Source organism: Buteo buteo, chromosome Z (genome assembly GCF_964188355.1).
Source record: "Buteo buteo chromosome Z, bButBut1.hap1.1, whole genome shotgun sequence".
In the NCBI taxonomy this organism is placed as follows: Eukaryota; Metazoa; Chordata; class Aves; order Accipitriformes; family Accipitridae; genus Buteo; species Buteo buteo.
Window position 1 is genome coordinate 32,378,313 of NC_134204.1, and position 16,154 is coordinate 32,394,466.

The following is a 16,154-nucleotide window of genomic DNA, read 5'->3' on the forward strand; positions in this document are numbered from 1 at the left end:
GCAACCAAGAACAAAAAGAAATCTAATACAAAAAATATGGGATACTTGTCCGCTACCTTCTGTGACTAAGTCAAATCCCTCATGTAGGAGACTGGAATTTTAACTGCAGCATTTCAGGTCCACAACATAAATTCTCCTGCTTGTTCTCTAACTTTCAGTCAAAGTGTTATTTGGATAAAAAGTTACCTAAAAAGTATCCACCCCAATTGTTTTGAAATAGCTTCTTTCACAAATACAGAAGTAGTTAAAATGGGATTCAGACTTAAAAGTACGCCTGTACTTTTCTAAAGCTACCAGTACAAGAAATTCCTGAATGCTGATTTCCCAGGCACTTACTAGTGCATAATTTTAGTCAGACAGTTTTATCTCTCAGTAATTAAGCTACACACAGCTTTTATTGTGAACAAGATATTATAGATCGTTGTCCAAATGCTTTGAACAGTTTTGAAACTCCAACAGTGTTGAGTATTTTCTTAACAGAATCTGAGATTTGGGAATACTTTTGGGGTGATTGTCTAAAGAAAGCAGAGAGGGTCAGTAGTCTCATTTTCAGTTGAAAATACATTTTGTTGTAAACACTTTCCTCCTAAAATCTACTCCTTCACTTCCTACCTCCTCCTAGCAAGTCCAAGTGTCCTAAATAGTGTGAAGTCCTTCACCTCAGTGTTCACAGACTTCTACAAACAATCTTTTATAAACTTCCATTGTATTCCAATGCAAGCCTTGCTCTAATGAATGCCAAGCAGTGAGAAAGTATGAGTCACGTGAGTGGCAGAATTGATCAGAAACAATAAGCCTGCACTTGCAGCATTTCCCTTGGAGCTGCAATGTGACGTGTGCTAGCACAGAAATTGTTACACACTCGGTAGATGTAAGGAGAGGTTTGGTTACTTAAACAGCTTCCATAAAGTCTGTATAGTTACTTTTGCACACACGCACACACACCTACACCCTCTCCCCCACAAACATTTCAGCCTTCACTTTAGCCATCTAAAAGTTTAGCTTTTAGCCATCTAGTTTGACTTTACTGGACACTCCAAGAACAGATTTCTGGATAGACTCTCCCAGTTGTTGCATTAAAACTATATAATTTTTTAGGGTTTAAAAATATGCAGTTCATTTTGGTCCATTTACTTTTTAACTGTTCTTATTTTTGCCTCTAGCAATTGATTATTTGTTTTGTGGCACTGTACTGAAATATTTAGATTGCATATGTTGCAAAAAGTGGGTGGGGATAAGGCCAAATAAAACTTTGTATAGACGTACTGCATAGAGTCCAAACAGTGCAACTTTTTTGTCAGTTCAAAAGTTTGAGATACATATAAAGCAGACAAGTCTAAAAATACATAGACTTGGAGGTCTACAGACACATAGACCCATTTATGGCAACCCAAAGTACAAAAAATATAGCATTAAGTAACAATGGCTTTTTACACTGACTAATTTGACTCGTTGATTGGTTGGTTGGTGTTTTATAAATATATATATATATAAACTTTCAATACTGCTTTTATTAAAATAAAAATTACTCAGTAATAAAGATGACAGTTATTATTTTAATACAGTATAAAAAAAGGGTGTTACTGACTAGAGATAAGGGAATTTCTAAACCAAATGAGTCAATGCAGGGTATCAGTGGCACTCAGTCTGTTGGAAACTAAGACTCCACATTAAATTTAGTTTTTCTGTTGCATCATTTCTGAGTTACAGTTCTTTAGAGAAATGTCAATGCTAAATGAGTATTTATAATCAAGTCTTAGTGCCTTCGTCAGGAGAAGTCCATCAAGACACAAAACCCTATTATTATTTAGATTAATGAAATTCATAATATATAAATCAATGCATTGAAATATTTTCCTTTTTACATTTAAGTAAAAAAAAACAAAACACAAACCAACCCCACCCCCAACCAAAACCCAAACCAATAACATTCAAATTCAAGTCTGTCAGATAGGCTGTTCTTTTGCTTGTCCCCAAAAAAGAAATGTCAGCTGGGTGATGAGAACAAGGTACAATATTCTTAGCCTCTTCATAAATGAAATGTCAAGTATTGCTGTCTACCTGTTTTCAACAACCAGTGAATTATTTGTTCAGACAAGAACATACTTTATGGATACCCATTAAACTCTTGAAGGTCTCTGGTTTAAAAAAAAAATCAAGGAAGAAATACCAAGAGAAAAGCCTTTAAAAATTTTAAGGCTTCTTAGTTCCTCCTAAGAAAACCATAATCAGAGTATTGCATAATATTTAACTACCTCCATCCAAAATTGCATACACCAGTGGAGGAGGAAGCCAATTTAAATTTAGGCTGAAGTTAGAAAAAATTACTTTAATTTAGGAGTTAAGTCTGTATACTTCCTTAAAGCAAACAAATATTCTTGTTTTAGTTCATAATAAATAGGAGCTGTGAACAGCAGTCACAAAATCAATGAAATATTTTACAGAAAAGCATCTTCTAAAGTCAAAAGTATTCTTCTTCCTCTCTAGTTTCAGCATGAACAACACATTTCCTACACTTACACATCAGTATCAAATATATGAAAGCCTTAGTCAAAAAAATACGTTTGGTTTATATTTTTTTATGCTTATTCATAAGATGAACTTCAAACATATATTTATACATATGCATTTAAAAAGAAAACATGGTACATTACCATCCTGCATTCTCCAACAAATTCCGTGCAATGGGCTGAGGCACTGAGCAGTTGTAATAACCCATGCCTATATAAGACCTCCATATCTTGTTCTTGCTTGCAATATTGTATAGAGTTTCAAGGATTTCATTTTCACCTAATTGAAAAGAAATTGTATCAGAAAACTACAGTTACATATAATGCTAACAGTTTTTAACTGAAATGCCTTGTACCCGTGTGTAAAAAAATTGCAACATGGATGATACAAGTATAAATAGTAGCAGAATAAAGTGCAAACCAAGAACAGTAAAGATAAAAAAATATGCTTGTAAAATATTCTGGGAAAGTTTAAATTCTGCCAAATTCTGGAAAATGCAACAACTGAATAATAACGGTGTTTCAACTAATGTGGAAGCAATAGTGAGAGAAACAGCTGTAGACAAACAGCTTATAGACCCCTTTTTGTGCTAATGCAATATACATTCTGGGTCTCCTGCACATGCACTAAAATATATCTTGGAAGGCACCTTTCATTAGCTAAACCTTGCACAATCAGCACTGGATGAAGCCATAGCCATCCACAAATATGATTTAGTGTTTCTAACAGAGCCATATTTGCACAAACGGGGCTCACAAAAAGAATCCAGGAGTAGTTTCTTAGGGTTAAAAAGAACTGTACTTTCTTGCATTCTCCCTAAATAGCTGATAAAATGGAACAGTTCCTTTTAATTCAATTTTAGTATGCTTCACCAGTTTATTTAAAAAAAAAAGAAAAAAGAAATAACAAAAAGTGTGAATACCGTATTTCTAGATTAAGAAATTCCATTTAAGATTAACTTTTAAATGAATCTGCTGATCTAGTTTGGAGAGATTACAACAGAATGCTTTTGAAGCATTCAGACAGAAGGCATTTGCCCTCCCTCCCCCAACCACAGTTTCTTTGGTCTTGCTTCTACATAGTTCTCAGTGTCCTGAAGGCTATGCAAAAATCACATTCAGTCAACCTGTTCCTAGTAGTCAATGAATAATGCTACCCGACATCTGCCAAAGGGAAAGATTTACAAAATATTTTAGTACCTGAGGATGCAGAAAGATGGTCAGTAGGCTGCCTAAGATTAGACAGAGAGATAGTCATGCCCAACCTAACAGACCTGGGTGGAATTGGACACCAACCTTCTTAGGGGAGGGGAGATCTCCTCCCCCCCCGCCCCAATCTGACCTCAGAAACTGCTTTACTGCGGCAGTTGCACGAAGTTCTGTTCATTCTGCATTGCAACTTGAAAATCAGACTTTGGAATATAAGGCTACAAATCACCAAAGCAGAATGGCTTGAGCCCTGGATGTCTCAAAACCTATTTTCTCTCTGTAAGTTACTCAGCAAGAGAGATCAAGTCAAAGTTAATGTTCTGGGATCTGCTGGCAAATAATTCTCTAGGTTTTGAATTCATTTCTTCCACAGCCACAAACAAGGATACTATAACTTTAGCTCTGATTTCAAAACTCATGCCTCCTCTTCCTTTTACTCAAAGTGTTACTATTGCATTCCATGTGTAAAAATTAATTTTGTAAAAAAATGTTCTGGTTTTCAATTAATTTCTTCCAGAGTCACATTATACCTTCCACAAAGTTATTTTTTTACTGATCTTTAGTTCTCACTTCAAAGTTCATTTCTTCTCTGCCTTTTACTCAGTGTTACTATTAGATCTAATGTATAAAGATTAATTTCTTGTTTTCAGTAAATTGCAGTTTTTCTCAAAACTCAAAAGTCATGTGTTTATTGAACTCAGCAATGTCCAGGGCAAAGTTTCTAAAGCCTAGCAAGCAGCTCCACTCCCCCATACTCCTCCCACACAGTTTATTCCAGATAGATGGCTTGTTTGTTTAAGTGAGAGTTTTAACACTGTAGAGATCTTCCTCTATCATTTGCAAACCAAAAATTTGATGAAAGACAGTTTGGGTGCAGTTTGGGAAGGAGGGTTGTATTCTTGCAGAATTCAAACATCAATGATTTTTTGAAAATGGTAATGAATTTGCTTGTTTAACTCCGAAGGCAGTTGAAGGCAGAAGCTGACTATCATATAAATTGCTTGGTAGCCCAACGTCACACACAAATAGCACAAATACTGTACTATGTGCCAGATAGCATTCCCTTTGTTTGCCTGACTGGATATTTCTTCTAGAGAGTCATTTCTGAGCAAATATAGCTAACAACTACCACATGAAGATGCTGAACTTCCGCTAGAGCTCTCTGAAACAAACCAGTTTCCAAACCGATCCAAGGCACTAAGCAAAAAGCCTAGTGAGACTGTAAGCAGCTTAGGTAGCAATTAAGCTTAAGAGTAGAACCACATTCCACCTAGAAGAGCTGCACTGATAGAGCCCAACACAGAATATATTTTTAGTTATTACATTTTTATCAGTTACACTACTAGTTTTAATCAGGGTGGTGAACTGCTGGAGGGCACTCTCCTGCTACTCCTGCTTCACCTCACTTACCCTGCTCCTTTGGTCACTACAAAGGGAACAGGAGCAGTACAGCTCCAAGACACATGTCCCGCATTTGGCATGCCTGTTTGAAGAGACCTGGGGTGAACAGTTCTTCCCCTATGCCTTACACTGCCTTGAAGTTGTTCATCACATCATGTCTTTAGGAAGACAGCCCGTAAGGAATTGCACTCCAGAGTAACGGAAGTCAATGGTCCCTGATTTGTCTGTACAGCCTGGCTTACCTAAGACTAAACATAAGTCCATGTAGATTTATGATTTAATTTTTATGGATTCAGTGTTTGCTTTACACTGACAGGGTTCTGAATTCAAGCAAAACTGATGTAGTCAAGGGTGAGGGAAATTAACACATATGTTGGCATCCAAAGACTGGAGAGCAAGGGAATGAAACCATTCTTAACAGCATCCCCAGCACTGACAGGAGGGGATGGAGGAGACATAGCCAGGCTCTCCGCAGTGGTGTGTGGTGGGGGGCTGAGACGCAGCGGCACAAGCTGAAACATGAGAGGCTCAGGCCAGAGATAAGGAGAAGCCTTCTCCCTGGAAGGACAGCCCAGCAGTGGAGCTGGGTCTCCATCCCTGGGGGTTTCATCTTCCGACTGGGTGAAGCCCTGAGCAGCCCAGTCTGAGCCCACAGCTGAGCCTGCTCTGGGCAGAGGCTGGGGCTGGAGCACTCCCCAGGTCTCCACCAGCCTGAACAGGACCCCATGTCTCTGTCAGTAGCTGTATTTCCCACTCCATCAAGCTTCATTTTTAACACTGTATTCCCATAATATTTGTGAAAGGGGTCTAACACTTTACTGGTCACTCTGTAAATAACTAACGCTTGTATAAAGGCAGAAGAATGCTAACCACATGAGTACCTTATGTTTGTTTTAAAATTAATTTTCAAATCCAAAATGAAATTGCTAGGTTTCCAGTTTGGTCAACAAGAGTGTCACCAAACCCAAAAAATTACACAGACTTTTTCTGCTGTATGAATTACATACCTTGGAGTATATGTAGTGGAAACAGTGTATTCTTGTAAATATTTATTTATTTATTTAAAGCTAAAACACACGAAGTCTAGGATTTTGGCAAATTTCAATACATATGATTGAAAAAACACAACTTGCAAGATGTTGTGTTGGGTTACTGATTTTATTTTTTTTAAATTCTCCCTAGCAACGGGTGAAATAAAGTTGTGATATCCAAAATGGGGAAGTAAAACAGAATTTTAAAAAATTGACTATGGTTAAGAAATGTTTGGAAGCTGGCCATAATGCTCAGCTATTTGTTTCCAGTTTTCTAAGACAACATGGTTAAAATGCCTTTATCTTGAATTCATTTTATTGGGTGTACACTATAAATTCTTTAAGAACCTTGTTCAGCAAAAAAAAAATTGCCAGCTAAGGCACTGCAGTTGATCTTTATTCCCCTCATCAACTCATTAGATAATATGATCAAAACCAGTACCCAGAATAAAGTTCATTCACCTTGCAGTACTGCTGTCTCAGAACTGTAGAGAAAATTCACTGAGGCTCCCAGTAGTAGTTCTGTGAGGACACTTCATTACTGCTATACCCAGAGGTAGAAAAGGCAAAACATATCACAAAAATAATAAGAGGGAGTGAATTATCAGTTTACAAAATGATAATACCGTTATTTCTGCTAGTGTTTTTGTGGTTAGCACAGTAGATTTGCCTTGAACTTGTGAGATACCTACAAAATAATATGGTACCCAAAAATGAGAGAGAAATCAAGACAGAAGGAGCAGTTTGAGTTATACAACTTAAAACTCATAACACAAAAGGGAGGTGACTATTTGTTTGATATCATTTTGTTCACATTATGTCAGGTCTTAAAAAAAAAAAAAAATCTAGCTTCTGAGATCAGAAGAAAAAGTAAAAGCAGAAAAGGACTGGGCGTGCTGGTTGACAGCCGGCTGAATATGAGCCAGCAGTGTGCCCAGGTGGCCAAGAAGGCCAACAGCATCCTGGCCTGTATCAGAAATAGTGTGGCCAGCAGGAGCAGGGGGGTGGTTGTTCCCCCGTACTGGGCACTGGTGAGGCCGCACCTCGAGTCCTGTGTTCAGTTTTGGGCCCCTCACTACAGGAAAGACATGGAGGTGCTGGAGCGTGTCCAGAGAAGGGCAAGGAAGCTGGTAAAGGGTCTAGAGCACAAGTCGTATGAGGAGCGGCTGAGGGAACTGGGGATGTTTAGTCTAGAAAAGAGAAGGCTGAGGGGAGACCTTATCACTCTCTACAACTGCCTGAAGGGAGGTTGTAGTGAGGTGGGTGTTGGTCTCTTCTGTCAGGTGGCTGGAGATAGGACGAGAGGAAATGGGCTCAAGTTGTGGCAAGGGAGATTTAGGCTGGATATTAGGAAAAATTTCTTTACTGAAAGGGTCGTTAGGCATTGGAACAGGCTGCCCAGGGAAGTGGTTGAGTCACCATCCCTGGAGATCTTCAAAAAACACGTAGACGAGGCACTTCAGGACATGGTTTAGTGGGCATGGTGGTGTTGGGTTGACAGTTGGACACAAAGATCTTAGAAGTCTTTTCCAACCTAAACGATTCAATGATTAAGGAAGCAAGATCTTCAGAATAGTTGATATAAGAAAAAGGGGATGAATGAATTTCTCTTGCTTTAGCAATTAATTCAATCTCCATTAAAAAAAAAAAGAACCATCATGTATTATCGAAGCAGAACAGTTCCAAAGCACCGTCAGACATGTAATAACGCTGCAAGACAGCACAAGAAAAGTTTCTGTTCCAGGTGCTGAGTCCGACCAGAAACTTCCCAAAAGACAGGTAGAAAGCCAACACCATCTGTTGCCCTGCCTCCTCCTTTCACTCAGGCTACACGCACTCACCCAGCCTGCCTGGGCAGCAGAGGCAACCCAAGGATGCTGTGAGGAGCAGAAAGCTCGGACGGGCTGAGCGGCAGCAGCATGCCTGCTGGTCTCTGTCCTACCCCCAAGGCCTGCTGCCTTTGGAAAGAAGAACAGCAGCCTGGAACTGCTGAGGAGCAAAGTGTGAGAGCCAAGTGCCACCGGTGGTAACGCAGATTCCTGCACCACTTGTAGCAACACTCTGGAGGATGACAATTACCCCTGCTATAGGCGTTCAAAGCATACAGTGTGGACTCCAGCAGCAGGGAATCCGAAATGACTAAATCAGCTCTAAAAATCTGACTGACATTAGGAGCTGACGATAAACTCATCCAGAATTATTTTTTTAGTGGCATTTTAAATACAAAATCGTAGTTAAAGTAGATTTAACTGCATGAAGAGCAGTTAAATTTGAAGATACAAATAGTCTTACTTACAATACAACTGCTGCTGAGCAATTTTGCTTCTAAAAATGTTTGGACTGGAGACCCAGTTAGTTTCTTACACAGATTTTATGAACTAATGTTTACAAATTTCTAAAATTTGAGAATGTAACTGGGAATACTTTGGAAAAAAAATCATGGCAGAGTTTGTAGACTCATTTTTTTAATTCAAATCCTGAGCAAAAAAGCAGAAACACATAATATGTGTACAAAGCCCACCCATTAAATAAAGATGGACAAGCAATAGCGGCACTGCAGGGATAACTACAACTGATACAGACAGTAGGTTTGCAAGGATAAAAGAAAGAGGATTACTCTTACATAAGATGATCTGTTCTTTTACTTAAATCGATCAATCACTACATACATGCTAAAGCACCTTCAATACCTATACCTAAAGAAAAGCCGATTGTTAAAGTTTACTTACTGTGACAGGGGGGAAAAAAAACCCCTCTGTAATACCAGGTGATCACAATTAAGTATCAAACAGATGTCTACCCTTATAAATATTGACTGAACAGAAGTTACATGTCAAAACAACATTTTCCTGTAAGTATATCTACAGAAAAAGCTGAGTGTAAAAAAGGCCCCCTTCCAGAATTAGTTGAGGTACAGGACAGCAACTTACTGTTACAGGAAATCAGACATTTTTCTGTTTCACCCCTACTGGCTTTCAGTGGCATGTTCAGGTGGTTTTACAACACCATCAGGGGGCTCACGGCAGCAGGCACTTTTAAAATGGCTTTTTTTTTTTTTTTGGTCAGAAAAGGGACACAGATAGTTCTGTCATACTACCTACCAAAGGAAGCAACTCATTTCAGAAACCTCTTAGCACAAGCTACACTCCTTCTCTCCTCCATCACTGACCATGTCTGTACAAGAAGAGATCTACCAATACAGGAACACTAATAAATATTGAAAAAGCATTTCTAGTGTAGATGCACTTGTACCAGCAAAGCTTAGCATTTACCAGAATGGCTTCTTCATTCATACATGAGCAAAACAAATGTCCAGTTAAGGCTAGAGGCTTTCTCTCTCAATATATCATGTCCTTCAGAGAAGTAATGAAGCTTGATTCTTCCACTGAAAAGTAGGGCTGTGCTAAAATGTCCAGGAAAGACAACGCATGTACAAAAAGTTTATGCTTCTACTGTAATCAAAGATTTTATTTACGATCATATGCAATACCATTTAAAACAGCTCTTTAACATAAGCTGCATCCCCAGGAGGATTTTTTTTTTTTTACTGCTATTGCATACACACAGCTGATTGATTTTCTTTTAGACAGCTTGTTATGTTACCAAGGGAAGGATCTGTAATGCAAAACAATCTTACTGCCATGCTTAATCAAAATTTGAAGATATGCAGATACATCAAATGTACACATCTGAGATGAGGCCTAAAGCTATGAAAGTTTAAAAAAACCCCACAATTATAATTGCAGAGACCTATGGTACTCACCCAGATGTACTATTTATGGTGAGTGCATGGTTTTCTTGGACTGCGTATCTAATTCTATCTGTAAGCTTGACTTCCATGAGACTTCAGTGCAAGCTCAACTGCGTTTCCCAATACAAAGGAGTAGGTCAAGCATAGCTGATTTGTTCAGCTGCGCTCTGACCTGTGCAGTCACTGTGATTATGTTTTTTAATTGAAGTTATACAGAAAACTGGAAGTGTATATTTAAGCCATTAGGAATTGCCGTATTAAAAATTTTATAAATGCTAAAGCTGAACAACACATTTTGAATGGCCTTGCCCTGTTCTCTCATTGCATGTATGAGTTTGGGAGATGGTGGGAGCAAAATTGTCTTCATACACATAAAAAGAACATGTTTAAAATAGGATACAGTTCTCTCAGTATCTCCCTTTAATACAAGGGAGATAAATAATATACCATACTCACATAAGAACTCCCACACTGGCGACTGGAAAGACAGTGTTATCTCTAATGGTAGATGAACGAGGAATCAAGTTTTACTCAGACTACAGTGTCCTAGGTACAAGACTTTCAATGTGAAGTTGCCCAAGTTTTAAGCTGAGGCTTTTAACTTAACTTTTACAAGCTGTGGAGTTTTCTGCTACCAATGCAGTGGAAAACTAGTGACAAAAATCCACACATTAAATAACAAAAGACAGTTTGTCACAGTGGCTGCAGAAGGAAAAGCAGCAGTGTGCAGAAAAAAGTTTTCTGTACCTCATGCAAGCACCTCTTTTGAAAACTCACTGCTGCATGCCGTGCAATGTGAGACTCTGCATCAGTCACATTCTTTCAAAGTTTACTCTAAGCGAACAAGAACAGCATAGCAAGTGGAGCAAAATGCCAGTGAGCTAAATACACTGTTAGCTAATGAGGTCCTGCTGCACATGAGAACTTGCATACAACAGAGCATGAACTAATGCACAGCAATGTTGGAGACATCCACTTCAAAGTTGCTATGTAAATCAGCATGAGAACACATAAAACTACATCAAGATTTTGACTTAGGTTGACATCATCAGTTTAGTTTTCAATAATGTACAATTATTTTAATGCCCAACTGTACTGTGCCACTTTTATGTGTGTTTTAGCAATGTAAAACTTCATAAGAGTATCATATACTAAAAAAAAAAAAAAAGCCTGAAGAAAGTTTTTTAAGAAGTCGTTATTAGTGACAATCTACAATTAAGCCCTCTCATAGACCTAAAAATCTAAAAAGTTATTTTCTCTGAGGTTAAATGAAAATCACTCATCAATCAGGGAGTACCTTGATTAAAATACATTAGTCATAGGAAAATATGCAATCAATACTTTCAGCAGCTATACAGACAGAAGAACGTGATTACATTCCACTTCTCTACCCTCCCCCCCCAGCCCATTTTAATAAGATGGTTAGTTACCAAAATATAAAATACCACTGTACTAATAAAACATTTTCAGAGTAGAAACTTTCAGTCAATACTGTATCCCTCCTGGCTAGAATCTGTCCTTTCAGGCTCTAGTTTCCCTGGCTGTTCATTGCGGCGCTGCCTCTCACACGTGATGTCATCTTGGAGTAACCAGATTAAACTGGCCGGGAACCTCACCGGAGCTGCAGGCCTGAAGTTTACACTCAAATTACAGCGCATGGATGAGCAATGAATAAAACCCAGCGAGAGGGATCAAATCTTCTACAAATCAGGCAATGTTATCTTGACATAAATACAAAGTTAATACTGATGTAATCGACTCCACTATCTGAATGGCCACTGAGGTTTGTTAGTTTCAGTGGAATTGTTTAGCTAGGTGTGTTTTTGAGCATTTCTTTCACTCACGGGATTTCCAGCACGATGTTCACAGATATCTGTCAAGATCGCAGTTACACGGATAGAAATTCTGTGCTGTGATTGCTAACTTTAAAAAATGTTAATACCTAAAGAGTCATCAAATCACATCGAGTTTTCTACAGCAATTTGCTGAATTATTGTAGTGCCACAATTGCTGGCTCAGATGTTTTGTATTCCTGCAGTTCATCCAACTCCCTCCATCAGATTCAGAATGCTAGCCGTGAGTCTACTGTGCATCCGTTATTCGGAGACACAGGTTTTGCATGTTATTAGAATACGCAGGTTATTACGGGGGCGGGGGGAGGGACACAACAACAAAGAAATCCTGCAGAGACGTAAGAGCCAACAAAAGACAGCGGCCCGTTTGAAGCTAGCAGTCCACACTCAGGGGACGATTTTTAGCCACATTTTTCAGACTCCTGGGAAAAAGTGATGGGGCTGTAGCACTTGAGCTCAAACGTGTTTTTTAGGGGCAACACCGGCCTGCCACCCACGTTTTTCCCACCGGATTCCGACACGAGAGCAAGAACTGCAGCAGCCGAACTACGCTACCGAGTTAGCCTGCGAAGGCTGAAGTGCCGGCGGCGGTACTTAAGGGTACTTAAGGGAGCTACGCTCCCTAAAGTCTTATCCTGCACTTCACTCCAGCTCGTTACACGTTTCACCGGGGACAGGCGGGGGGGCGGGGGGGGGAAGGTAGCACCCCAAGTCCTCCCCGCGGGTGCTGGCGGCCGGAAGGAGCGGTGGGGAGGGCAGCGGCCGGGGGGGGCGGGGCGGTTTGGGGGCACCCCGGGTCATGCGGTCACTTACAGACGTGGTCGTCCATCCTCAGCGGCCTCCGAAGACGGATGCTGGCCGGGACGGTTTTATCCATCAGCTCCTCGACGCTCTGCAAAGAGGCGACCGCACGCCGTCGTTAGCTCCCCCCCGGCCCGGCGCAGCCCGCACCGGGAGGGGACCAGCCGCGCCGCCCCCTCCGCTCCGCCTGGCCCGGCACGGCCCGGCCCGGAGCGGGCACCCACCTGCACCCCGACGGCTCGCAGCATCTCCCGCTTCTCCCGCTCCCGCGGCCCGATGTGCCGCCGGGAGAAGTCATCGTGCCGCGGCAGGAGCTGCTCGATGCACCGCGCCGCCTCGCCGCCGCCCCAGCGACGCTGACCCCCCGACGCCGCCGCCGCCGCCGCCCGCAGGTGCCGCGGCGACCCGCGGGCCGCCAGCCGCCCCCACCAGCGCCCACAGCTCTGCATGGCCCCGCCGCCTCCGCCACAGCCACAGCCGCCGCCGGCGGGCAGCCCCGCTTTGTGCGCGGGGGGCGGCGCGGCGCGGCCCCCCACCGCCGGCGCCAATGGGGCCCGGGGGCGGTGCCGCGCTCGCCCCGCCCCGCCCCGCCCCGCCCCGCCCCGCCGCCACCTGCCGGCCGCCCGCCCCCCCCCCTCGGCGGGCCGCCCCGCTCGGCCCTGACCCCGCTCCGGCGGGCCCGGCCGCCGAGCACCCCGGGGGGCGGGGGGGCGCGGCGGTGGGGTGGCAGGCCCTGGCGGAAACGGGACTTTCCTCCTCCGCGAAAGCCTCGCCCGGGTGGAAAAAGGGCTCCTGCCGTTCTGCGGCAGAGCGTGGGCTCGCTTTCAAGTCACTAGCGTTTGGAGGAGTAACAAACACACGCCACTTTCTATAGCGGTTGCCGGGCGGGGGCGGGGGCGGGGGAGCGGTGTGTGGCAGCTTTATTACGGCTTTCACTTCTGGTGGTGTTAGCCTTGGGGAGCGGATTGGTGAACCGCCACCCGCTTTTCCCGCTGTTTCAGTTCTGCGTCGCTGGGGATAACATCAGCATAGCTACAAACTTGAATCTTTGTTTCTATCGGCAGGACAAAGTGTAGCAACGTTGACGACATGTATTTGTGTCAACACTTAAGTAGAGCAACAATGAAAGATGAAAATATATTCCCAAGATAGGCACTGATTTCATCTTAATTGTATCACAGATTTACTGCCTGTCTTCTGAATTTAATAACTGATCACTACTTCTGAACCTAAAAATGAATTTGCTTTGCACCAAAGACCACCGACTCATGCAAGCTCTCTGTTTCTGTAGTAAACGTGGAGTTACTCCTCTGATACAACCCGAGTTATCTAAACTGTTCTGTTATGCTGGAGCAGGGTCCCATAACTTACACCAGTGTGTATTTGGAGAAAGACTGAAGTCCCTGGTTTCAGAATGAGAGAGCCCCAAATTACACACTAAGCTGAGACGGAGCTCACTTCAAATGGCAAAGGTGTTTGCTGCAAGGGTTTGTGACATAAATCCAATATTGACTTCAACAGATTGCTATTCAGAGATCATTATATTTCACTTTTCTCCTCTGTAACTTGCTTCTTTATAAATATGATCATAACATGAAGGAAATTAAAACTTTGCTATGACTTTTAACTTGATGTAATGTAGCAAGAGTGAATAGACATAGTAGAACAATATATTAAAACCATGATAGCAACAAATTAATTCATGTTATGAGTTTTTACCTAAACCAATTTCTTTTTAAAGCACTTCCAAAGCTCTTGAAAACAATTTGCAGATTTTGTCCAAATATTTTTGCAGAATTTGTCCAAATAGTAAGTGTTCCTTAAAAATTTCTCCTTTTGTCTGGCAGGTAATATTGGGATGATATTTCACACAAAATAAGCCATTACAACCAGCTCACCTGAAACACTAACTTTGATAGAATTGTTTCCTCAACGTGGGGCCAGAGTTTTATTGTCACCTGTAGTGCTGTAGGAAGTGAGGTCTGGAGGGAAGAAAGAAGCATCCCAAACATCCCAAACCATGTACTTTCTATCCACATTTCTGGCTCTTCGAGAACTAAACCCAGTTTTAGTTCAACTTGAAAACTATGTGTGGGAGGAGGAAGACTGGAGAGAGGTACCCGTGAACAAGGCAGTAGTGTCAAGGTCGCTTGCCCACTTCATCTGGAAAGCACCACACCTGGAGTGGTTTGTTAAGCCACTCTATGGCTAAAGTTTTCTCCTTCAGAGACTCAGCACAGACTTCGCTTAGCATGGGCTATATGTAATCACTGTGGCAGGGATACAAGCTTGGCTTATGTGCTTGATCCATTAGCCAGCTCTCTAGCAGCCTCCTGAAAGCTGTATTATGGCCTTAAAAAGCAAAATAGGAATCTTGAACAAGAGATGTAATAGAAGATGAAGCTTTGATGTCAAATGCCAGTAATGCTTTGATGTCAGATCAACAAAACCTAGCTAATCTTGTAACTTCAAATAAATTGTTCACTTCAAAGTACGTAGCCAACAAAACCAGCTGTTTTCTGCATGTACTTCAGCAGAAAGAAGGAGGTTTCATGGAAGAGAGGACAAGATTGAGAACCAGTGTCTTGCTATTAAAGCAATTTGCACAAAGCTCAGAGATGTGTATGTCTTGGCCTAATGAGCTGACATCATGTGAGTTGCTATGCAGCTGCCAGGGATATCAGTTTTGTTAGATAAAGCACAAAACTCTTAAGAGGAATGCCCTATATCATTTAAAGTGACACGGTATATGTACTCTCCTTAACGCTGATATTTTTTAGCTTTATTTGAATGCCACAGTAAGGACAAAAACCCTGCAATCTGCCTTGACTCCAGTCATGATTTAGTTAAAAACCTCTATTGCAGTTCTAATACTACAGGGTTTATGGGTGGTGTTGGAAGTACCATTCTTTGCTCCTTTTAAGCCACAAACTATTGCAATAAGAAAATTGTGTTGTATTCTTTTAAGATTCACTTCAGATCCCTCCTATCACCCAAAGCTGGAAGTCTATTCCAGCTGATACACTTCGCTTCTGTACCACTATATCAAAAATATGTAGATAATACTACCATGTTATCTATAACAATAGCCTATTTCTGACACTGGCCAATTACAGCTACCCTAAGGAGAAACACAAGACTAGGACAAAAAGAGGTGCTGATACCACTTTGCAGTATTTCTACAGTCAGTTAGCATGCTGGGATTTCTGCATTTAGGAGTTCTTAGTGTGCTTTTTTTCCCCAAATTTGTTTGGCTGCCAACTGAAACCATGTAAACTGTTAGTGGAATAAATATAACAGCTGATCATGATTTAACTCCAACCGGCAACTAAGCACCACACAGCCACTTGCTCACTCCCCCCTCCCAGTGGGATGGGGGAGAGAATTGGGAAAAAAAAAAGTTAAACTCATGAGTTGAGATAAAGACAGTTTAAAAGAACAGAAAGGGAAGAAAATAATAATAATAGTGGTAATAATGTTAGTAGTAATAAAAATAAAAAAAATAATAAAAATAATGAAAGAATTAGAATATACAAAACAAGTGATGCACAATACAATTGCTCACCACTTGCCGACTGATGCCCAGTCAGTTCCTGAG

The 16,154-nt window shown here is 41.5% G+C and overlaps 1 protein-coding gene across 1 annotated transcript in view; it reads right to left on the minus strand.

The window, feature by feature from the left end:
* GLDC (glycine decarboxylase) overlaps nt 1–13,011 on the minus strand; it is a 50,534-nt gene extending 37,523 nt beyond the window's left edge. The window contains exons 1-3 of the mRNA XM_075020913.1: nt 12,781–13,011; nt 12,569–12,647; nt 2,655–2,790 (exon numbers count right to left, since the gene is read on the minus strand). Coding sequence (XP_074877014.1) covers nt 2,655–2,790; nt 12,569–12,647; nt 12,781–13,005 — 440 coding nt within the window. The 5' untranslated portion in view covers nt 13,006–13,011. The remainder of the gene's footprint in view (nt 1–2,654; nt 2,791–12,568; nt 12,648–12,780) is intronic.
* Between the last annotated feature and the right edge of the window lie 3,143 nt (nt 13,012–16,154).